This window comes from Meriones unguiculatus, chromosome 16 (assembly GCF_030254825.1).
Source record: "Meriones unguiculatus strain TT.TT164.6M chromosome 16, Bangor_MerUng_6.1, whole genome shotgun sequence".
Lineage (NCBI taxonomy): Eukaryota > Metazoa > Chordata > Mammalia > Rodentia > Muridae > Meriones > Meriones unguiculatus.
The window spans coordinates 55119539-55144206 of NC_083363.1; the positions used below are offsets into that span (position 1 = coordinate 55119539).

The 24668-nt window shown below is 38.0% G+C and overlaps 1 protein-coding gene across 3 annotated transcripts in view; it reads left to right on the top strand.

The window, feature by feature from the left end:
- The window catches only part of Khdrbs2 (KH RNA binding domain containing, signal transduction associated 2), a 469930-nt gene that overhangs the window by 431600 nt on the left and 13662 nt on the right, over positions 1 to 24668 (top strand). For all 3 annotated transcript variants that reach the window (XM_021646488.2, XM_060369817.1, XM_060369816.1), the window contains one exon: positions 23094 to 23152. In XM_021646488.2, the coding sequence (XP_021502163.1) occupies positions 23094 to 23152 (59 nt within the window). The remainder of the gene's footprint in view (positions 1 to 23093; positions 23153 to 24668) is intronic.

A 24668-nucleotide genomic window follows, 5' to 3' on the forward strand; every position in this document is an offset into this window, starting at 1 on the left:
GCCTGCTAAGATACAAGGGGTTATTTCAATTTTCTTGTATCTGTTAAGGCTTGCTTTGTGACCAAGTATATGGTCAATTTTGGAGACGGTTCCATGAGGTGCTAAGAAGAATATATATTCTTTTGTGCTTGGGTGACATGTTCTATTAGGTCCTTTGATTCATGATATCTGGTAGTTTCTATATTTCACTATTTAGTTTCTGTCTTGTTGGCTTTTCTATTAGTGAGAGTGGGATGTTGAAGTCTCCCACTATTAATATGTGCAGAACAATGTGTGATTTTAAGCTTTAGTAATGTTTCTTTTACAAATGTGGTTGCCCTTGCATTAGGGGCATAGTTGTTAAGAACTGAGATAACACTTCTGTGGATTTTTCCTTTGATGAGTATGAAGTGTCCTTTCCCATCTCTTTTGATTGATTTTGGTTAAAAGTCTATTTTACTAGATACTTGAATGGCTACTTCAGCTTGATTCCTGGGTCCATTTGCTTGGAAAACCCTTTTCCAGGCTTTATTCTGAAATGATGTCTATATTTGTTGCTATTTTTTTTTGTATGCAACAAAGTGATGGATCTTGTTTTGACATCCATTCTGTTAGTCTGTGTCTTTTTATTGGGGAATTGAGTCCATTTATGTTGAGAGATAGTAATGACCAAAAATTGTTGATTCCTGTTATTTTGATGTTGTTGGTGGTAGATCATATGTGTGGTGTGTGTGTGTGCTTCTCTTCTTTTGATTTTGCTGATGAGGAGTTATTTATTTGCTGTGTTTTCTTAAGTGCAGTTAACTTCTTTGGGTTCTTGTTCTCCTTCTAATATTTTTATAGGGATAAATTTGTGGATAGATATTGCTTAAATTTATTTTTGTAGTGGAATATCTTATTTTCTCCATCATCCATGGTGATTGAAAGTTTTGCTGGGTATAATAGTCAGGGCTGACATCCGTGTCTATTACTGTCTGTAAGATATCTTCTTAGGCCCTTCTGGCTTTTAGAATCTCTGTTGACAAGTCAGGCATAATTCTGATAGGTCTGCCTTTATATGTGACTTAGCTTTTTTTCCCTTGCAGCTTTAAATATTCTTCCCTTGTTCTATACACTTAGTGTTTTGATTGTTATGTAGCAGGAAAATTTTGTTTTCTGGTTCAATCTATTTATTGTTCTGTAAGCTTCTTGTATGATTATAGATATCTCTTTCTTTAGGTTGGAGAAATTTTCTTCTATGATTTTGTTGAAAATATTTTCTTGGCCTTGGAGCTTAGTATCTTTTCTGTCTTCCATTTCTATTATTCTTAGGTTTGGTCTTTTCATAGTTTCCCAGATTTCTTGGATGTTTTGTGTCAGGAACTTTTTAGATTTAACATTTTCTTTTACTGATGTATTGATGTATTGATATATCTTCTACACCTGAGATTCTTTCTTTCATCTCTTGTAGTCTGTTGGTGATTCTTGTGTGTGTGTGTGTGTGTGTGTGTGTGTGTGTGTGTGTGTTTTCATGTTCTTTTCCCTAGGTTTCTACCTCCAGAATTGCCTCCATTTGTGTTTTCTTTATTGCTTCTATTTCCATTCTCAGGTCTTGGACAGTTTTATTCATTTCCTTGACTTGTTTAGTTGTATTTTCCTGTATTTCATTAAAAGATTTATTCGTTTCCTTCTCCTACTTGGTTGAATTTTCTTGTATTTCTTTAAGGGATTTATCATATCCTCTTTTAAAGACTTTATCATCTTTATAAGGTTGGGTTTCATGACGTCTTCTTTTGTTTCAGTTGTGTCAGTCTGTCCACTGTTTGCTGCAGTAGGATGGCTGGCTTCTGTTAATGCCATATTGACCAAGTTCTTTTGATTGTGTTCTTATCTTGGCCTTTAGCCATCTGGTTGTCCCTGGAGCTGTCTGGATGCTCCTGATGCTGACCAGACTCCTCAAGGAGGCAGGCAGTGCCTTGGGCCCGATAGTGGAGCTCAGGGAAGATCAGACTGCTTACTTCTGCTGACTGTGTCTTCCTGGGGACCTATTAGCCTGATGTTCCTCTGCTGGTTGTGTCCCAGGTGAACATAAGAAGGGCTTTGAAGGCTCTAACCTGTTGTTCCTGGGATCCCACAGGCCTGATCCTGGGGCTGGCAGGCTTCCTCCAGAGGGAAGGTTATGGAGTTCTGTGGGGTGTGGCCTCTGAAAGGCAGGAGAAAAGCTGGGCAGGCTCTAACCTGTCTATCCCCTGGGGCCACCTTTTGGTTTGTTTTTATGCTATGCTAATATCTTGCTATTTTTTTCATTATTTGTGAGTACACAAGCATTGATCTATTTAAATAAGGTTAATTTAGTAGTTACTGTGCTCCCACTTCAATCTTAGGATTTTTTTTCTACTGCTTTTGAGAATATTCTTACTTAAGAGTTTCTATTGGTATGCTGAAATACCATGACAGAAAGCAATTTGGCAGGGAAATGGTTTATTCCATAATCCAGGGAAGTCAGGGCAAAAACCTAAAGGGAGGAACCGATGGAACTGATACAGAGGCCATAGAATAGTATTGCCTGCTAGCTATTTCTTCAAGGCTTTCTCTTTTGTATTAGTTGCATTTTATTAACTTTATCAAGGTTTTCTAATACTGCTTTCTTGTGTACCCCAGAACCACCTGCCCAGTGGTAGCACCACCCACAATGGACTGGGTCCTCTACATCAATCACTAATTGAGAAAATGCACCATAGGCTTGCCCACAGGTCAATCTGGTAGAAGGATCTTTTTTTTTTTCAATTGATGTTCATTTTTCCCAAAGGACTCTAGCTTGTGTCATGTTGACATAAAAGTAGCCAACACAAATATCTTTTTATTTTTATTTTTTTACTTTATATTGTTTTTTAAGGCATGTTTTTAAATTTTTTAAGAAATTCTGTGTTTAATTTATTAACTTTGTATCCCAGCAGTAGCCCTCTCTCGTCCCCTCCCAGGCCTGTGCTCCTTCCTCTTCTCTTCCCATTTCCCTCACCCAGTCCACTGATAGGGACTCTAGCCTTCCATCTGACTCTAGCCTTTCAGGTCTCATCAGAACTGGCTGCATTTTCTTCCTCTGTGGCCTGGTAAGGATGCTCCTCCATCAGGGGGAGGAGTAGTTTATTCCCTACTCATTATTCTAACTCATTTCCTACTCACCCTTACTTTCAATACTCTCCCACATTTGTGTCTGGCTTTTGTTTTTTATTCTTAAAATCCAGTGAGTCCACAGTGCTTTATCCTTATAGTCATGGGTGTGAGTGTGGGGCCATCCACTGGAATGTAGTCCACCTATCAGCAAATATAGTATTTGTTCACTCCTGGGGACTGAGTGCTTCAACCATAGCTTCTCGGTCAGATTTACAGTAGTGCTAATCATGTGTTTCCTCCTATGCTGCCAGCCTTAAATTTAATCAGAATTCAGTTGTTTGTTCTCTTATCATTCATGCCACTGTTGTATTCATAAGCATATGCTGCCTCTTGGTTATTGTTGTATCTAACAGTGTACACAATTGGGTTAACCTATTGATCACTTTTCTCCACAAAAGCTTAACTAGCACCTCCACATGCTATGGAAACTAGAAAGCAGGGAGGAAGACCTCTGGTTATTAACTTTATTTATCCATATCTTATGACCAAAGGTGTGGATATATTATGGAAGTCTCAAAGGCTCTGTAAAATATTATGTTAATTTTAGCAACAGAGTAATAGTACCCAAATATGGTAGTAAATCAAAAGAAATGTCCCATACAATAGCCTGAATTGTTTAAGGGATCAGCAAGGCAATTTTAACAATTTGAGGGGTGGTAACTCAAATCCAGCATTGAGCTGGTCTTTTTAATAAAGCACTGTGTTAAACTGGGATTGTTTATGCCTGTATAAGTACTTTTACAACTAAAAAAGCAGGTCCTGAATATAATTATAATAATGCTAACTTTATAATTTATAATTATCATAAACTTCTGTTTTGTCAAATATCATTTAATCACTACTAATACAAAATCTGACATGAAAATTCACATATAATACAAGGACATACTTGCTTACATAATGAGTTCCAAACTAACCCAGGCAACATGGTGAGACTGAGTCAAGAGAAAGAAGGAGGAGAGTTGAGAAACAGAAGCATAGAAACAAAGAGACACAGAGAGAGGAGGAGACTTGGAGACTTTCAATAATGATAATCTCAATTAATAAATTAAATAAATACATCAATGAACATATAATTATTGCTTAATAGAATTGTATGGAAATTTTAGTATAAGTCAGGATGTCCTAGAGATAAACAGATGAGCACTGGAGAATTTATTTGCAGATGTGTTGAATGCTTAGCATTACATTATTTCTATTAGTATATCAATAGGAGAAAAAGGTATGATTAACAATTTGGCTTAGAATTAAAAAGCAATTCAGCTGGGGCTGTAGCTCAGTGATGGAGTGACAGTGTAGAATGCATAAGGCCTTGGGCTCCATCCCAACACCATAAAATTCTGGTTACTTACTAAGTGAAAGTGTATACACAGCAGTGTAGGATTTGGAGGAACAATATTTAATTTTTAAATGATAATATTATATCTACTGCTAATAATTTGTCTGAAGAGTCATTTGCAAGTCTGTATATTCAAATATTTTGAGGATAATAAGATGTTAGGAATCAGGTATGAAATGAAGTTCATTTTCTCAAGAATTAGTTCAGATTTTTTTCCAAGATATGGCTCCCTAATTGAACTATTAATGTAAGATGTTGAGGGAGCAGGATACATCTGGGATACAGAGTTAATAAAATGTAACTAACAATAAAAAATTACTTTAAATCTTATTGTAGAAAAGAAAAAAATTCTACAAATAAAAGACATGAAATTAACGAGACCCAAACTGTGAATCTCAGTGGCTTTCCATATATTCAGAGCAGCCATTCAACATGGAAGCAGTGGAGTTTCACAATGGACTCCATATGTTTTCACTATTGAATATAATTTCTGCACTACCAAAACCAGAGTTTGGAAAAACTAACAGAGTTAGAACTGGAAAAAAATAACTTAAGTCTTGAATTAAAGGAGAGAAAGAAATAAAGTAAAAAAAAAAAAAAAAAAAGAATATATGGACGTATGATTCCAACATTTATAAACAATTTTAATATTTCTGATAGATAATACAAATCATATTTGTTTTGTTAAAATCAAAATCAGAAGATATGCTACTGTAGAAGTCAGGAGTCTAAAGAAAAGATGTGTAATCTTTCAGAAGTACAAGGACATAGTCTTTGGCTGGCTAGTCAGCTAGTGGATACAGAATTATAAGAATCCTGAAGCAGCAGCTAGACGATGCCTTGCCAGAGCCATTGTATTATCCTCATCAGGAACTCCAGAGGTATTCACAAAGGAAACAGCTGTAAAGTTTCACTGGAGTTCAAAGTATAGAACAGCGCATTAAGCCCTTCATGTTTTATAGGGCATCATGACTTCTGAAACTTTTCAAATGTATCAGAAAAGGCTCTGTACCAAAATATGCTCAGGAGACAGTTTAACTGAATGACATTAATGATTGCTAAGGATGATAGCATTAGAAGAGATTTCCAACCATCTTTTCTCATTTATCTGTGTCTAGGAGGAAAAGTAAAACACTAGATCTCAGAATTATTATGCAACCTCCACAGTACAGAGCTACAACTGCAGTTTCCTGGGCGACTGACTTTCAAGACGTCTGCAGCTTAAAATCAATTACACTCCATGGTTAACTTCTTTAATTGGACCAAATGATCTTTTATGCCATTTGTCACATTTTTATCTACTCCTTCAGCCATTAACATTTTCAGAGATCAACCTCCTAAAATCACACAATTTTGTGAAAATTTTTGCTGATATTTCCTTGCACAGATGTAGCCCATGGCAGCTCACTCTACAAGTGGGTTCCCTAGTAAGGGGATCAGGGGCTGTCTCTGATATGAACTCAGTGGCTGGCTCTTTGATCACCTAACCCTGAGGGGGAAGCAACCTCACCAGGCCACGGCAGAGGACAGTGCATCCAGTCCTGATGAGATCTGAAAGGCTAGGATCAGACCTCCCCTAACAGCGGACAGGGGAGGGACATGGGAGGAGAAGAGGGAGGGAGGGCAGGATTGGGAGCAGAGGAGAGAAGGGCTACAGCTTGGATACAAAGTGAATAAATTATAATAAATAAATGAAAAAATCTATGTCAAAATACATCATAGATGTGGGAACACAACTCTCATTTACCTAGATATGAGTGGTATTAACACAGGTGAAAATTAAAAGATCAGGTCTGAAATTTTGATTTAGATGTGAAATACAAAGATTTTACTTTTTTTTTGGTGTAAAAGATCCATTCATTTTAATATCTGTAATGGTCAGGCATATGCAGTGTGTGGGCTGCAGAGCAGATGAGACACTTAAGGTAATTTTAGGGAGGTGTAGTGAGGGAGTTATTTTCCTTGGCAGAGTACCACAAGGAAGATGTCAGTCCTCTGGGATCAATACTCTCGTGACTGAGTTGTTCTGCAAATGGAAATTAAAGGGAGATAACTATGGGAGAAGCTACCAGACATGAACTGACACTCACTTCAGATTGGAGGGGAAGTATAAAGAATTGGTAGATATCGCAGCCCCACTGTCTTCCTCACAGTCTCTCCCACGGCTCCCACGGTCTTCACCCTTTAGGAAGCAGAGGATAGCTAACCCAGGGGATGGAGCAGCCATTAGTCATCCTCCCAAAAGAAGAGACTAGAAGGAATAAGTGCACAGAGAAGACCAGTGGAAGAGAACCAGCACAACACCCAAAATTTGTTAACACTTCAACAACCAGTAATTGGAATGTTCCACGTCATCTGTTTGGATGTTATAGCAACGTCATGAAATTGCTGTAGAAACAGGCATTCACTGGGGTTTTAAATGACTTCCTGTACTTTTTGAAAACATGTATTTGTTCTCTGAAAAGTACAGTGAACATATGAAATGATAGTGGTTGGGAAAACACGGCCCAAGACCACCATTTTTCAATTTAATTTAATTTATCTCTTTTTGTATTACAATTTATTCACTTTATAACCTTGTGGTAGCCCCCTCCCTTGTCTCCTCCCAGTCCCACCTTCCCTCCCTCTTCTTCCTCTATGACCTTTCCTTAGTCCCCTGATAGGGGAGGACCTCTTCCACTTCTTTTGACCCTAACTTATCAAGTCTCAGCAAGGCTGGCTGCATCATCTTCCTCTGTGGCCTGGCAAGGCTACACCACTCAGGAGGAGGTGATCAGAGAGTCTACTACTGAGTTCATATCAGAGACAGCCCCTGTACCCCTCACTAGGGAATCCACTTAGAAACTGAGCAGCCAATGGGCTTTCTTTGAACAGGGGGTCTAGGTCCTCTCCATGCATGGTCCTTGGTTGGAGTATCAGTCTCTGCAGGACCCCTGGGCCCAGGTATTTTGGCTCTGTTGTTCTCCTTGTGGAGTTCCTGTACTCTCCAGATCTTTCTGTCTTCCTCTTCTTCCATAGGATTCAAGCACTCTGCCCAAAGTTTGGCTATGAGTCTCAGTATCTCCTTCAATACCCTGAAGGTATCGAAGTCAGAGGCCCCCTGTGGAAAGCTCCTGTCCTGTTCCTTGTCTTCTCCTACTTCTAATGTCTATCCTTTTTGTCCATCCGAGTGAGGTTTCAGCCTCTTCCTTAGGGTCCTCCTTGTTGTTTAGTTTCATTAGGGCTATAGATTTTAGTGTGTTTATCCTATGTTATATGTCTAATATCCACTTATAAGTGAGTATATATCATCATGTCTTTCTGCTTCTGGGTTACCTCACTCAAAATGATACTTTCTAGTTCCCACCATTTGCCTGCAAATTTCATGGTTTCCTTGTTTTTAATTGTTGAGTAGTATTCCATTGTGTAAATGTACCACACTTTCTGTATCCATTCTTCAGCTGAGGGACATCTAGCTTGTTTCCAGATTCTGGCTATTATGAATAGAGCTGCTATGAACATGGTTGAACAAATGTCCTTACTGAATGGTGGGACATATTTTGGATATAGTTCTAGGAGTGATATAGCTGGATCTTGAGGTAGCACTATTCTTAATTTTCTGAGGAAGCACCAGATTGATTTCCAAAGTGGTTGCACAAAACCATCTTTTTTCCCCAATGGTATTATAAGTGTATTTGTTTTTCTTTTTTTTAATATTTATTTCCTCATTATGTATACATTCTTCTGCCTGCATGTACACCTGCACCAGATCTCATTGTAGATGGTTGTGAGCCACCATGTGGTTGCTGGGAATTGAACTCAGGACCTTTGGAAGAACAGTTAGTGCTCCTAACCTCTGAGCCATCTCTCCAGCCCCTTGTTTTTCTTTTTAATTTTTTTATTTATTACAATTTATTCACTTTGTATCCCAGCTATAGCCCCTCCCTCATTCCCATTCCAATCTCACCCTCCCTCCCTCTTCTCCTCCCATGCCCCTTCTGCAGTCCACTAACAGGGTAGGTCCTTGTCCCCTTCCATGTAAACTTAGCCTATCAGGTCTCATCAGGACTTCAAGACCCACCTTTTGAAGTTCTTTGCGCCTCAGTATTCATAGCGCTAAGGATGGGAGCCATCATGTCCTCCCGCATAGTCTGCTTGCCGTGAGTGCTTCATCAGAGCAATCGCAGTTTTATGCTTAACTGCGCTGTTTGCTTAAGGCCATCTATCTCCTCCCAGCACCATGCAACGAAGGCATTGATTTTTAATGCTTGTTAATTCCAACAGTAAATTCTAACCCACATCTGTTAAGTCTACAGCCTTAGACATAAAGACTAAAGCCTGGAACTTTGAACCGAATCATAAATTCAACACACTTCCAATACACACCTGAGCGAATCAAGGGACACGCATGTAAAGTATAAGAATATAAGGGGTTACCTTCAGGCTTAAAAAAAAAAAAAGCCTGACTGAAGAATTCTTTTAAACATGAGAAAAATTAAATTACTTAGTTTTTCTCAAGCTGTGCGTTTGAGGGGAGTGTTGCATTTGAGGCTAAGTTTACAGAAATCATTCTAATGAAAACAGAAAAGTGAAAAACCCCATGGTAATTTAATAAATGTCATGGCATAAGGCAGGTAACAGCTCGTCTTGCTCATTTAAACGTCACCATTCACTGTAAAAGTGTTCACCTTCATTGTATAATTCGATTCTCTTGTCTCAACACCAGAGAGTCCATGATAATATTGAACTTATGGGATTATTGGATTTGAGATTTTTTTCCACAGCTATTACACAAGTCAGTTGTCTATTCATGCTGTCTACAGATCTCTGCATGAATAAAAAACTAGATTTTACATTGTGTGAATTTAATCTCAACAGAATGAAACTCAGTTTCTTCATATACTCATTGCCTTTCACAATCCTTACTTCAGATGTGGATCTTAGAGATACAGCATAAATATAAAGGCAATAAGCATTTTTTTCAAATTTTTATTCACTCTGTGTTTATGGTAATAGTTTATTTTTCATTGATTTAAACTTAATCTTTGTGATAACTAGACTGTTTGCAAAAATAAATTGTCCGTGTAACTTTACCTGGACCAGGTAGAAATGACATAGTTCCTAGTCACATGAATTAGCAGTCTTCCATAGGAACCTATGGGTCATAATTAGTTACTAAAACCTTCTCACTAGTTTATGGCTATAAGGAAACCTCTCCTTACTAGGGTCGTTCAGAACTGAAGACATTCCTCAGTAGGAAACCCGAGAGTGGTGGGCAAACCACACACAGTCAGAGCTCCAGAAATGAGTGCTACTGAGTCATCTTAAACTCTTGAAACCCCAATGTGTTTTGCAAAGGACCAAGCATGAGGGCAGATGGGATGAAATCCTTGTTTCAGTGGTAGGTGTAGGAGTTTGATATTACCAAAATAAAATAATGAATAAGTAGAAGAAATAAACATGTTTAACATATAGCTGAAGGAATAAATTATTATTTAAATAAATGATTGTCAAAATATAAAACAAGGAGTGGCAAACACTGTGAATGAACTGGAAGCACCATTTGTTCAAACATAGGATGCTGTAGCTATGTGGTCCTTACGATGATGAAGGTGGTCCTTGGGTTCTGTTCTTTATTTGGCTTCCCTGAATAAAAGCTTGAATCTAGGCTTTTAACCACCATTTCTACAAAACAAACCACCTGAAAAGTTAGTGGGATAAAAACAAAAATACAGATTCGTGCATTAAGAATTTTCTCTACCCAGAGGCTATTTAAGCTGTGGGCTGGCTTTCCCCAGGGTCAGATGATTGTTCAAGGTTCCTGAATAAACTGCATCGAGAAAAAAAAAGAATTTTCTCAAGGTGCACGTCATGGCTTGCCTCTATCCCACTATGTCTGGATCCTCATGTGCAAGGACAAAAAAGGCCAAGAGTCTCTGTGACTGGTCACTGGAGTTATCTGGAGATTGCCTCTGTTTAAATGTTTCTGTTGGCATGCACCAGAAATGGAACCACTGTGGTGTGCTCACAGGGACATTTTGAAGGACTCAGGTTTCCTCACAGTGTGGCAGTTCACTGGGCCACATGGCTATCACAAACCACAAGCAGAAGATACAACATTGCCTTTTATGATTTAGCCACATCCTCTTAGTTACTAGAATTAGCCAGATTCAACATCAGAGGTTTTAGACATCACTGGTAGATTGAAGGGTGGAAAACATTGTAGTTATTTTTAATAAATGTAGGCTGGCACATCTTCTATTCAATAACAATGTTATATATTTAACATGCTAGCAATATGTTGAGAGATATTAAATGATTTGTAAGTTAAACAAAATGTATCTGTAAATTATGACGTCCAGGATTTCTGTACACCAGCGAGCATAAAGAAATCAGTGACCAGACACTGCTTCTAAGGCCATGCATGGTGTTAAAGATTCGTTCAGAGTGGCCACTGGAGATGGTACATGGTCTGAAAAAGATGTCCTGAAGATCATGGCAATATATGTGAATGATCAGGGAGAAAGTAAATAAAGAGAGTGCGAGAAACCAGAATATGAGAGAATGTGAGGAGCCCTCAAGTGCAGGGTAAGAGACCGCACCAAAAGGCTCTCAAGAACTGCTGGTCAGCTGGGATTTTACTGATAGGTAAAACTAAGCCAGGAAAAGACAAAGAAATTAGAGTGTAATTCCTTACAGAACTACATGTCCTTCAGGACTGTCTGATTATAAAGTACCCAGGATTGAAAAGGCATTCCTTGAAATGACCAGAAGAGAGCAAAAGCTGAACACCTTATGGAGGAGTGAGATAGCACCTATCTGAGTCTGAGTTTTCCATGAAACCTAAAGTCCCATCTCAAATTTGATCTTTGTTTTGAGGGTAAGATTATAAACAAAAACAAAAAGATTGTAAAAGCCAGCGGTAAATAAGGACTGCTGAAAATCATGTCTTCTGCACACGAGAGGGAACTGTACACATGAACACATACCAGACATAGCTGCCTGCTAAAACCTGCACAAGATGAAACCAGATGACATCTTAGCATGAATGGAGCCATGGGCTTATAAACCCAACCCCTAGGTGAGAGCTATTTGACAAACAATGGCTGCTGGGGGAGGGAGACTCAGTGTTCTTCAGGGGTATGGTTCATAGTGGGTTGTCCATGCTCCAGTGAATGGCCCTACCTCTCTGCATAAAGCATACAATAGCAGCACTTATTGGATGCAGTGAGTTTAGAAAGAAGAGGACATGAAGTCATCATGGAGAAATGTGGAAGGGAAGTGAGGGAGAAGTTAGAGGGACAGATCTGGATATGATCAATTGCATTACATACAAATTATAAAATTCTCAAAGTTAGATAAAGAATACTAAATTTTAAAATTGCACTAAACCAGTATGATATACCACTGTTCAATTCATTCTTTTTGTTGTTGTTATGATTTTGAAATTGCAAAAGTAAGTCTACCCTATGACTCAGCTATACTACTCTTTAGCATGTTCCCGAAGGATTCAGCACATTCATCTGCAGATGTTTGGTCAGCCATGTTCTTGTTGGTCTGTCATTTACATATATGTTCTTTATTTGATGAATGGATAAGAAAAATGTGGCATGTACATATTCAGCTATAAATAAAAATAAAATTATGATATATTCCAGACACATAGGTGGAACCAGAAAATATGATACTGAGTAAGATGACTCAGAACTCAGAATCAGAAATAGAAATACTTCATGTTCTTTCTTATCTGTTGACCATAACGTCACATCTTTAGATGAGAGAATAGCAGGACACAGGAGCTATAAAGGGGAAAACAGGAATAATAAAGAGAGAAAACTAATGGTGATATATTTTCTCTATATAATTTAAAATATATTTATTGCATAATATCTATATATTATATTAAATGTGGTATTCCACTTGGATTAACAGTTGCCTCATCAAAGATCTATAGACTATCTAACCAAAACCCCAGTGCCAACCATAGTAATCTCCCTTAAAATTATTTTACAAGGGAGCTTAAGAGTACCCTTGGTTGCCTCTGAGAACATGAAGGTAAGACCCTGTTGCTGAAGTCTTTACACACTTCAGACACATGACAGCATTGAGCTGGAACTTAACTAAAAGGCGCCTCTCTGAGGTAGTCCTCAGAGTGCTAGTGCTCTATGTTTTCAGAGGTGCTATGAAAGATTCCAAGAAACATATATGCAGAAGAGCTAGGCCAGATGCCTATAGCCTCTGTGATCTCTGCAAGTTCTCATGAATCCCAGTCAATTGATTCTGTGGGCCCTGTTCTCCTGGTGTCCCTGATCCCTCTGGTTCCTCCCATCATTCTATCCATCCTTCATAGGACTCTCCAAGCTCTGCCTAATGTTTGGCTGTGGTACTCCATCAGTGGCTGGATGAAGTCTCTATTGTCTTTCGATACCATTTCTACCAGGCTGTGAAACCTACATACCTCTAATGTTTAACAGTAAGCGTATTTCATGATGCTTTTATTCATGAAATAGTGGAAGACTTGCCAGGCGTCTCTCCCACGCAGTTTCTGTGGTGAATGTAGCCTCACATTCCTTCCAAACGGAACTGTCTTTATCAATGTATGTGTGTCCTCCTCAGATTCTGTTACGTGTATTTAATTTCCAATGTTTGGTGTGTGAGAACAGCTCTTGAATCAGGAACTAGTGGTTTGAGAACATTATGCAGCACAAGGGAAAATACATTTGTGATTTGAATGAAGAAGACTATGGGTCACAGAGACTGCCACAGCATATCAGAGCATGCAGTCTCAGAGTCACCTAGGGCATTTAAATAAATGTTTACAGCACTGAAGTCCTATGGACATGTGTTAATTATGGCTCAAAAAAAAAAATACTGGTATGCAGTTTAAGTTGTGTCTGTTTCAAGCCAGGGTTCAGTAACCTCTGTGTATTTGTACCAAAGGCATGTGACAGTTCATTTAACAATGCTGGGTGCCTGATTAATCAGTCATTTGATGGTCTTAGTTCTAGAAAATAATTGCTACATTCTAATAATAATTTTATGCAACTAAACAGAAGAGTAATGTTCTCATAAACATTTTCAACCTTTAGTTATGCAACAAAGGGTCAAAGCAAGTAAAAGATAATGAGCTAAATTGAGAATAGAAGATGAACCATTGCCCATAAGGGGATTTTATCTGTAGAAATGTAGGAATAAGTGCTCAACCTGCAAACAGTGTTTTGCAGAATGTATTTCTCTCTTGCTTGCTCTGCAGCGCTCTGAAAATACCCATTTTATGTAAAAGAGATCATTGCCAAGCTGATAATAATTCTACACTGGATGCCGTATATAGATCATCTATCTTGATCCTTAATCTATGAGCAGAACAAATATGTCACTTACCTCATGAATAATCAGCCTATATTTCATCCCATGAACACTGATTACCATCGGGTGAAACTTAGAGAGGCAGATATAGCTATTTAATGTTTCAGAATATATCAAGATGAAATCATCTTTGGCACTTCAGCCTTTATGAATATTAAAAAGTGAAGCCATGTAGCTCTACCTTCATTGGTGGGAGAATCACCCATTGTTGACCGCAGTAGAGCAGCGTATGCTGTAGACATTTATGGAGTAATCCCTGGTTATGCCCTTAATACTTGAGGAGTACAAAATTATTACCTATAAAAGTGTGAACGCTGGAGTACAAAAGGATTAAATGATTTTCCCCAAATGTCATATTCATAAGAAACACATGTCAACTTTTTCATTGAAATTCTCTGTCCTTTATGCCTGAAGATTAAAATAAATAATAAATACTTTTAAATGTTGACTTTCTGCACTTAAGCCACTGTTTGCCACCCGTGAGACTGAGTTCTTTTGTCTCTCACAACTGAGTGACTTCAAGTGGGAGATCTACATCCCATATTCTTAACACAAGTGAGACAGGAGACAGCTGCGGTAGTCCTTGTCTATGTTTCTACTTCTCTTAAGCTGTGTAATGGATGCAGGTGATGCTTCAACTAATTCTAGACTCTTCAAAGACAACTTTGTAAGCCATATTGCCTGTTTCTTGCCCAAGACTGACTGTTGACAACTACTCCATGAACCATCTCCCTGAAATCTTTGCAGCAGCAGCAGACACACTTTCTCTTGTCTGAGTTCTGGCTAACATCACCCATAAGGCTCCCTTGTTCCTTTGGACCTGGGAAATGCCTACTAACTCTGAAGGTTTTAGTATTCAGAGAGTGAAAAAATAAAGAAAGAATGTTTCGCACTTGTTTAATTGGTTTTCTACTACATTGTAATTCCTACCAGGAATTTTCAGTACCTTCTATTTAATTTTTATTGTGATATTTTTGCACAGTAGACAAAACATATTTACCTATATGAAGCTTATTTTGCTACTATTATGACTTTATGGTCATTATGTCATTACTTTGAACAGCTGGGGACAATGAAAACAAAAGAATGCTCTGGGAGATGAGTGAGGAGAGATGCAGACTGATTGTTTCTGAGGGAAAACACAAGGAATAGACACATGGAATCATTGCCTAAGCCCTGCTAGCAAATAGGTTTTGAATAGGTTCAGGTTTGCACAATTTGCTGCTGAGAATTTCACTTTTATTACTGGAAATACAGAAGATTCCCGCAATTAGAGAACATTCAGAAGTAGCCATCAGAATCAGGATTTAACACAAGAGTGATAACATGTTTGACAGAGTCGCCCTTTTCTCCAAGCCACTAATGGTCCGTTGGCATTCTGAATGCGACTGAAGTTTGCGTAGACCTGTGTGCTGTACTCATTAAACTGAACAGTAAATCTTTATGTCTTGGTAAACAAGAATTTTCACAGAGCTGATGAAATTTACCAGAGGGCATTGAGCATCATATAAATGAACATGAAAACACAGGAAAACTCAATTGGTAATTTAAAGATCCAGTGCTAGGATGAAATTCACCTATGTTTAATATTTTTTTCACATATTTCCATTAACACAAGAAAGCTAGATTGAAGAACAAATATAGGAAAATCATTGAGAATGATTTTTAAGTGCTAAGTATAGTTCCCTTAATATTATATATCTTCACAATATTATATATCTTCACATGTAATTTTTATATTATTGCAACATATTAATTTGTTTAACTATAGCAATCACTTTTCTCTGTGTAAGGTGTAAGTACCAAACCACCATGCTGCATTCCTTAAATATATAAAATAAAAATGAAAAAAATTAAAGTGACCTTAATCATAATATAATATCATGTTTGTGCTTTTGTTTCATTAATTATTTCCAAAAACTACTGTATCATTATGACTTTTTCATTTATTCTGTTCTTTAGTCATGTTGAAGTCATGTTAAAGAGGATCAGTGAATTCTGTATAAATGCAGCCTGATTACTTAAGTCTCAATTCATTATTATTTTATTTTATATTTTATAAAATACAAAGAAAAGTTTCTCAACATAGTTATAAGTACAGAAATGTTAATTAAAATTAGGACATTATTGGTGCCTGAGAGCTTGATTACTGTTGTGGCCACAGTGGATATCATTTTTTCTAAGAACTGATACATATACAAAATCTGAAATTGTCTTATCATTTAGTTAAACAATATCTGATTATTAACATTTTACATATAAATACCTTCAACATTAGAAAATATTTAAATGATAAATGAAAAATAATTGGATTATAAGAGACAGGATTATTAACAGAATAATTTGTTACAATTGTAACCAAAATCGTTTACGTAAAAAAGGAAATGAGTGATTTGTTTTTTCTTTGTGTGTTACTCTTCCATTGCTACCAATACAAGCAGACACCTTTTCTGTATCTTAATTTCTTCCAGAAAAAAAGCTTCAATACTCCTGATACTGAAATACAATGATCCCTTCCTTGATGTTTTTTATTCCATCATTTATTTATCCATCCAACAATTATTAGCTGAATACCTGTTGACATCAGGAGATTTCTTTTATTGTCAATTTTGTTTTATGGGTTAAAATTCCATAGCCAAAAGATCCCACAGTTGAGTGCGTAGTGCAGAGAAAAGCTTAAGCTTGTTGGTTTTCTGCATAAGTGGCAGGGGATAAAGGGTACATTTCAGTCCACCTGTCCACTCAGTTGGTGGGAGGCTATGAGTAACATGAGTTGTCCAAAGTGGAATTAGTCACTGATGTTTTCATCCAACCAGTGTCATGAAAATGCAATGGGAGTAGAAGAAAGGGAATTTACTTACACATGAATTGTAATGCATTAGCAGTAAAGCTCTGCATGTGGCTACAGTCATAGAGGGCACTAGGAAACATTGAGCCAATCAGTTTCTTAGGAAGGAACATACTAACTGATTTAGAGATAATAAGAAGTATTCTATATTAGATCCTCTAGTCACCAAATTTTAGTAAACTGATTTCCTTTCTTCTACTACAAGAGAAATATCTTCCTTCTTCCCAGTGTAGGGTCTTTCAACTTCTCATAACTGAAACTAGTTCAAAATCCAGCATCTCTGAGAAGCACAGACTTCCATTCTTAGTTAGGTCTCCATGCAACTCTGTAAGGCCTGGTAGCTTGTGAAGCAGCCAGCACGTGATGCTCTCTACCTCTCTCCACACACAACACCCAGTGTGGAGTGATCAGAAAGGAGCAGGGTAACTGTTCTGAAAACTACGATTATGAAAACAGAAGGGGACAGAGGTGCCTCCGTGCCTGTAACAGTTATGAAATCCAGCCAGGCGGAGATGAAATTGGTGAAATAAGTTTCTGATTAGTGCATCTGGCAACGATTCTTCTCTGGGAGTCATGCCAGATCCGGAAGGTTCCCAGGCATCCTCCTGGTGAGCTGATGTAACTGTGTGCATATCTGGAGTGAGTACCATTTGTCCTTTTTGGAGATAACAGTTTGTATAGTATCCTTTGTGCTGGTACATGAGCAGAGGTGCAAGTTTTGTCCTGGAAATTGTCAATGTTGAGGTACCTCATAGAAAAGTGTGAGGATGCCTTAAATAAGTATTAGTTGTCCCTTGATGTTGAAATATAGAAAACCTGACTTCTCAATAAGGTCTACTTTTCAAAACCCTCCATTGATTTGAATTCTAGAACGAAGAAACCAAACAGAGACCGTCTCTTTCAACAAAATGTTCTTTTACCCTCATTCCTTCCTTCTTTTCAAATACTTAAAACATTGATTTTTCTTTAAAAACTGTGAGTGAGGTAAGGACAGTGTAGAGTGGTTTCCTCTCTTGGTAAGTCTGAAGATGAGGTGCTGTCTAGTGACAATCTGTCACTCCCCAAGTGTTGTCTTTATTCGTGGAGACAGTGCTTGATCTTCACGAAGAAGATTAAGGAGCACAAATCCGAGCAAAGGAGAGAATTCTTAAATTTGAAATGACCTTGGTTTCCGCGTCACACCTGCACATACCTTGAGTTCTTCACTTTGTCACAAAAGTACATATGGCTGGAAGGACGTCTGGACATACTCATTGCTTACAGAACTGTTTGTCAAATGAGGCCCTTTCTATGGAAATAATGCTGCGTAAACAAACATCTGGGCCCTACTAAATCCATTAGGACAGTTAGCTATCATTTCCCTATGTCTTTCCATTATACCTCTTAGAATCTGAAAGTGACCATTTCTTCTTGGTGTGATTGTGTTTTTTCTCATAGTTGCTCCCCACCCCCTTCATTGCCTTTGTCAATCCAAATCTTGATGACAATCAATGACATGAGACAGTAGTGGCACGAGATGGTGTTCAGCAACTGAGCAGTGTACTGTCCTGATAGAGTATACTTTAGGAAAAAGAATCAGATGTTTATTTAAAGAGAAGCTGTTACCAGTGTCAGCATCTTCCCCATTAGTGTTGATCAGTAAATCAATTTCTCATGTCTGCCACATGTGAATCTCAGAAAATGAACAAAATGACTACCAGGAATTTGCTGAATATGTATGAGGACGCTGGATTGGTTTGCATCTTTTCTTTCTCTAATCATAATTTTTTATTCTTAGCATGTGAACATAAATGGGGGTGGGTATAAATGGGGGTGGGTATAAATGGGGGTGGGTATAAATGGGGGTGGGTATGTGTACACGAATGCAGGTGCCTTACTCATGTGCTTCTGCAAAAACATGCTGATTGTGAACCTCTGAGTCAGGGTTGTATCATTTCTATTAAGAGATAGATAGATAGATAGATAGATAGATAGATAGATAGATAGATAGACAGATAGATAGATAGATAGATAGACAGATATAGATATAGATATAGATATAGATATAGATATAGATATAGATAAATAGATAAAGATATATATATGAGCCGGGCACGGTGGCACATGTCTTTAATCCCAGCACTTAGGAGGCAGAGGCAGGCAGATCTCTGTAAGTTTGAGGTTAGCCCGGTCTACAAACCAAATTCCAGGACAGCCAAATATGTTACATGGAGAAACCCTGTCTCAAAACAAAACAAATCAACAAAAATATGTATGTTCTCCTTCTTGCTTAGCTTCCTTAAGTGTACATATTTTAGTATGATTATCCTATATTATATGTCTAATATCCACTTATAAGTGAGTATATACCAAGTGTGTTTTTCTGCTTTTGGGATACCTCACTCAAGATGATTTTTTTTTCTAGTTCTCACTATTTGCCTGAAAATTTCATGATTTCCTTGTTTTTTTCTAGTTCTCACTATTTGCCTGAAAATTTCATGATTTCCTTGTTTTTAATTGCTGAGTAGCATTCCATTGTGTAAATGTACCACAATTTCTGTGTCCATTTATCACTTGAGGGACATCTGGGTTGTTTCCAGATTCTGGCTATTATGAGAAATGGTTGTGCAAATGTCCTTGGTGTGTACTTGAGCAAGATGTTCAATCCTCATTCAGAAAAGCAAATGGAAGAGACATTGGAAGAAGGCGAAAACAAAGCAAAAGACATGAGCCTACCACAGAGGGCCTCTGAAAGACTCTACCCAGCAGGGTATTAAAGCCGATGCTGAGAGTCATAGCCAAATTTTGGGCTGAGTACAGGGAATCTTATGAAAGAAAGGTGAGATAGAAAGATATGGAAGGGTCTGGAGCACCAGAAGTTGAGCAACAGAACCAAAGAATATGGGCCCAGGGGTCTTTTTTGAAACTGTTACTCCAACCAAGGACCATCCATGGCAATAACCTAGAATCCCTGTACAGATGTAGCTCATGGTAGCTCAGTCTCCAAGTGGGTATCCTAGTAAGGGGAACAGGGACTGTCTCTGACATGAACTCAGTGGCTGGCTCTTTGATCACCTCCCCCTGGGCAGCCTTACCAGGCCACTGAGGAAGACTATGAAAGACAGTCCTGATGAGACCTGATAGATAGGCTAGGGTCAGATGGAAGGTGAGGAGGACCTCCCCTATCATGGACTGGGGAAGGGGCATGGGAGGAGATGAGGGAGGGAGAGAGGTAGGGATTGGGAGGTGACAAGGGTGGGGGATACAGCTGAAATACAAAGTGAATAAACTGTAATAAATTTTAAAAAATCACTTTCTTTTTATAGTGCTTTATACTTAGAAGGGATTTGGGGCTAGGTGTGGAGCTTACTGATAGGATGCTGGTTTAGTAAGTTCACTATCTAATGTTGTCAATGAAAGAAATTAGTAGTATTAAAATTTTTAATTAATATTCAAGTGAATGGCAATCAATTTTACTTAATTTAAACCAGGAAGGGTTTTTGTGTTTGTTATTTTTACAAAAAAACTACAAGTTTATTAACATGACATATTCTAATGCTTAGAAAAGTTTCAAATAAGTCATTTTTGGTCTCAAATAAGAAATAACAAAATTCAGTATTAGTTAAAAAGAAGAAAGGTGACTGTGTTGCTGCCGTACTTTTCCTTGAGAAGCTTCAGCAGCTCCTCCTTCTTGGTGTCCTCCTTCTGGAATGCCCGGATAGCATTATAATACAAAATCACGAGATATCTGTTACAAACATTGAATCTGGGTTCGGGGGGAGGGGGGTGTCATATGCATTTTTAGCATCAAGAATGTCTTCGTAGACAACATAGGCTGTTCCCCTGGCTTCAGGTGTATTCCCTACTCTGATTTGATGAATAGGTCCATATTTCCGACATATATCAGATATTTCTTCCATTGTGATTTTGTATGGCAAATTACTTATATACAAAATCCGATTTACTTCAGGTAGGAGGCGAATATTCGCACTCTTGGCCTTGCATCACCATCTTGGCTGGCTGATGTAGGTTACCATAGGATTCCTCCAAATATCTGCATAGCTCAGTTGTCTTTGAGGGCAACACTGAGTCAGATATACAGAATCTACCGTCAGGTAGAGCCGGAAGATGTCACAGCACTGCCGGCAAGTCCGTGTCTCAATGTAGGGTGTGTTGACATCCTAGAAGAGATGCTCCAAACCACCAGGAGACTGTCCTAAACCAGGGAGTTTTTGAGCAAAAGTGGATGTTTTCATAAACACATATAGGGCCTATAGTACCAGTAAAAATGTAAGAATTATCAAAATGATAACTTCTACTTTTTGTATATAATTCTTAAATGTCCAAGTTGCATTCTAAACTATGTACACCCTCCTACAGACAATTAACCATGGTATGTCATAAACGGGAGTTGTTACCATATGCCAAACACTTCTATAGAAAATCACTTGGGACAGTGATAGAAAACAAACAGAGGAGAACCAGATATGAAAACCTAGAAGCCTAAGCATAAGTGGGAACCAGACACGGAGCAAATGAGCAAATGTGCATTTTGTGCTCACGTGACGATAGGCTGTGACTGACAACAGGAATAAGCAGGGCACACATGGCTGGGTGCTAGACAGAAGACCGATCAGGGGAACCTTTTGTAAGTGACATAAGTTAAACATGGAAAGAAGCAGGGAAACTAAACACCCAGAAAAACGCATTTGTCAGACAATAGATCAGCAAATGTCAAGACACTGGGACAACAGTATGTCTTCCATAATCAAAGAATGTTCGGCAGCACAGAGTGCTCTGAGTTGAGTAAGGGAGGCGAAAGTGGTAGGTGGGGCCCTGAAATAACAAAGTTTTATAAAAGTTTTGCCTTTTTCCCTCCCTTAAGGACATTGGGAAGACATCTATAGCTTTTGAGTAGAGAACTCGGAGGCTTTCACGTATCTATAAAAATGACTGCTATATGGAAAGAGGAAAGACAAAAGCAAACAGGGCACACAAAGCATTTTGCAGGATGTTGAATCAATTGAGAGAGAAATGGGGAACTCTTTCACTGCAGCTGCAGCTGTGGAAATGTTGGGGCATGTTCAGGTTCTGAACGTATTTGCAAGTAGAAATGAAAGGAATTGCTGTTGGGGTTGATCATAGCATGTGAGATAAAAAGGAAAAGCCCAACGTTTTGTCACTTGGGTGACACTGACATGTTTCCAATGACAATGAGGGAAGAATGTAAAAGGAACAAATATGAGGTGGGAAGAAAAGCAATTTTGTAATTTTGTACTTGAATGTGACAAGTTCATTTTGACAAGCAAACAGAAACACTGTGTGTGTGACAGTAGACTATCACACACGAGAGCAGAGGGAAGATGCCAAAGGTGGAGATGTAATTTGGAAGTCATAAGAGTAGAGCGGGTATTCAAACACAGACACAGTGAGGTTATTTTTGGAGTTAGGACAGAAAAGAGAAAATTTCTAATAAACATATAAGAGTCTGTGGTGAAAGAATGAAAAGTTTACTAATACAAAAAAAAATGAAATTAATTAGAAATATCTCCAAGCAAGGGGGTGTTTAAAGGGGCATAAAAGGCCAATGCTGTCACATGATTTTAAAGGAAAATGAGAATAAAGTTTTATTGCATTTGAACATGTCCATATCTGGATAAAAATTCTTTCAGTGGAGGCGTGGAAATCACAAGGGAGCCAGGGATTGCGGGTAGAAAGAATGAATAAGGTCATCTCTTCAGGAAGTGTTGTTGTGAAAGCTCACGAAGAGAGGACTAGTCGATGCCAGGTATGGGTGCTAACTGAAATGAAGCCAGTGACAGGGAAGTGGCAGTGCTGTAGGACCACGCAAGAAATAACTGTGTGTGAAGAGGCACATTGAGATTCTTTGAAAAAAAAAAAAAAAAACAGAATACAGATGCTATTTTCGTGGTTATTGACTGTGGAAATATTGAAAGTAAATAGCTTAAATATTTGGCACATCTATAGATCAAAAGATGTATATTTTTAAACTTGTCAATAGTAAAGGCCACATATCAGATCATCAATTCATATAGCATCTTTTTCTTAAAAATAGTCTCTACATTTTTTCTTTTATCAATTTTTCAAGTATTAAACTTGTATTTGAGGGGAAATATAACATAAAATAGGAAGGTGAAGTTGAAGATCACCTGAAATATTACCAAAATAAATGATTGATTGATTGCTTGATTTTATATAAATAACGGATAGATGATAGATAGATAGATCAATAGATAATAGATACAATCATAGCACTTTTTACCAATGATCTCCATTTTCCTCACCAAGAATTTCTTTAGAATTGTGTTTTATAGCTGGAGGTTCTTGGGATATTACCTTATCATACATTGTGATTTCATATTTCTTGTGAAGTTCAGGTTTGGTTCCTCTGCTTACAGAATCACTGATTGCTGTCTAAATCTGTTGCAGTGTGCCTGAATACTATGACTATGGTCATGGAGTAAATGAGGATGCCTATGACAGCTACGGTAAGACCTTTTCCTTACTATAGTTATGAGATCAGAACATCCATCTGTCACTGACAACTTAGAAATTACTTCTATATCCACTACCCTGCCCCATTTCACAGAAGTGCTGGCTACATTGATTTATGTAATTCCGCAGTAAGATTTGACTTACAGAACCAGTGCAGAAAATTGGACAGATCAATTTTGATCAAAATTTCAAAAGAAATTAATTGCAATCATAGATCATTTCCACAGCATTGGTGAGCACTCAAGAGTGCTGCCATGTTTCAGCATGCCCATTGCCCTAGTCTCTGATGTAACCTCAATATTGTGTCTTTCCTTTTGTCACAAAGATATCAGTGTAGCCTACATTAAAATATTTTTATACTTGTAAGTGCAGATTTTTATGTAATGATTTTCAAATTATTTCTAGATAATATGTATCTTTTACAGTTCCACATAACATTTTTCTTGTAGGCATTAACATATTAGTCTATAAAGCTGATTTCAAAATGAATTATTAAATCAAGAGCATCTCTTAATATTAATTATAATTCTATCTAGGAAATACTAGTTGAGTACTTGTGATCTATATGTACAATAAAACATCTTGATGGGTCATTTCTGGTTTTATAAAATGCTTGTTTAGCAAGTCTAAAATAACTTTTAGGCATTTATAAGTCTTGAATTGTACCATGACTCTATCTTCCTCTGATGGAGAATAAGGAAGACAGTAAAGTTATCTATGAGTTTGAATTTGAAACCCCATGTTGTGAAAATATAGTGAGAATATATCACTGTAACTACAGTCAGACAAGAGCTGAGGGCCTTCGTATAATTTCTTATGCATGTATTCATTTTATATTGCCATATTAGGCCAAATTTATCCCATTTTTAAGAAGGAAACTGAACGACAAAGGGAGAGTCAGTGTGACTCCTTTTCCATTTCTGTACTTCACCAACAGCTGCAACTTGCCTTACCACTGCCGCCACAAATGCGTGGCTATTGTTTGAATCCAGGCTAAGCAAATCCTAAGGAAGCCTGAAAATAATGGAAATGACCCTGATTGGAAAGTATAGGATCTTGGAGGACAGCTTACATGAGAGGCCTTGACTACAGTGTCAGAGGAAGGAGGTGCCAAGGAGTAGCAGGGAAGGAAAGAAGTCACAGGCACACCTCCCATGCGATAGTCTCTCCACTGGCGTCCTCTAGGGACATTCTCACATATCAGCTGCATTTCAGAAATGAGGAACTAAGGCTGTAGCATGACGAAATTTTCCTCAGTGCAACAATTAACGTGAAAGAGAACCCCAAAGTATCTGATCGGCGTTTTCCCCCCAAAAGATGATAGCAGTGATTTAGGGAGCAAGAACAGGTTCTGACACTTTTAATTTTGGCAGGGTCATCATTGCCCAGGTGGGTTGAGGTACAAGGCTCAGCACCCCAGGGTATCCACAGGTCCCTGGGTCCAACAAGAAAATAGCTGTACTTATCTTCTTCCAAACCTGTCCCTGCCTTGATGGATTTGCTACAGGA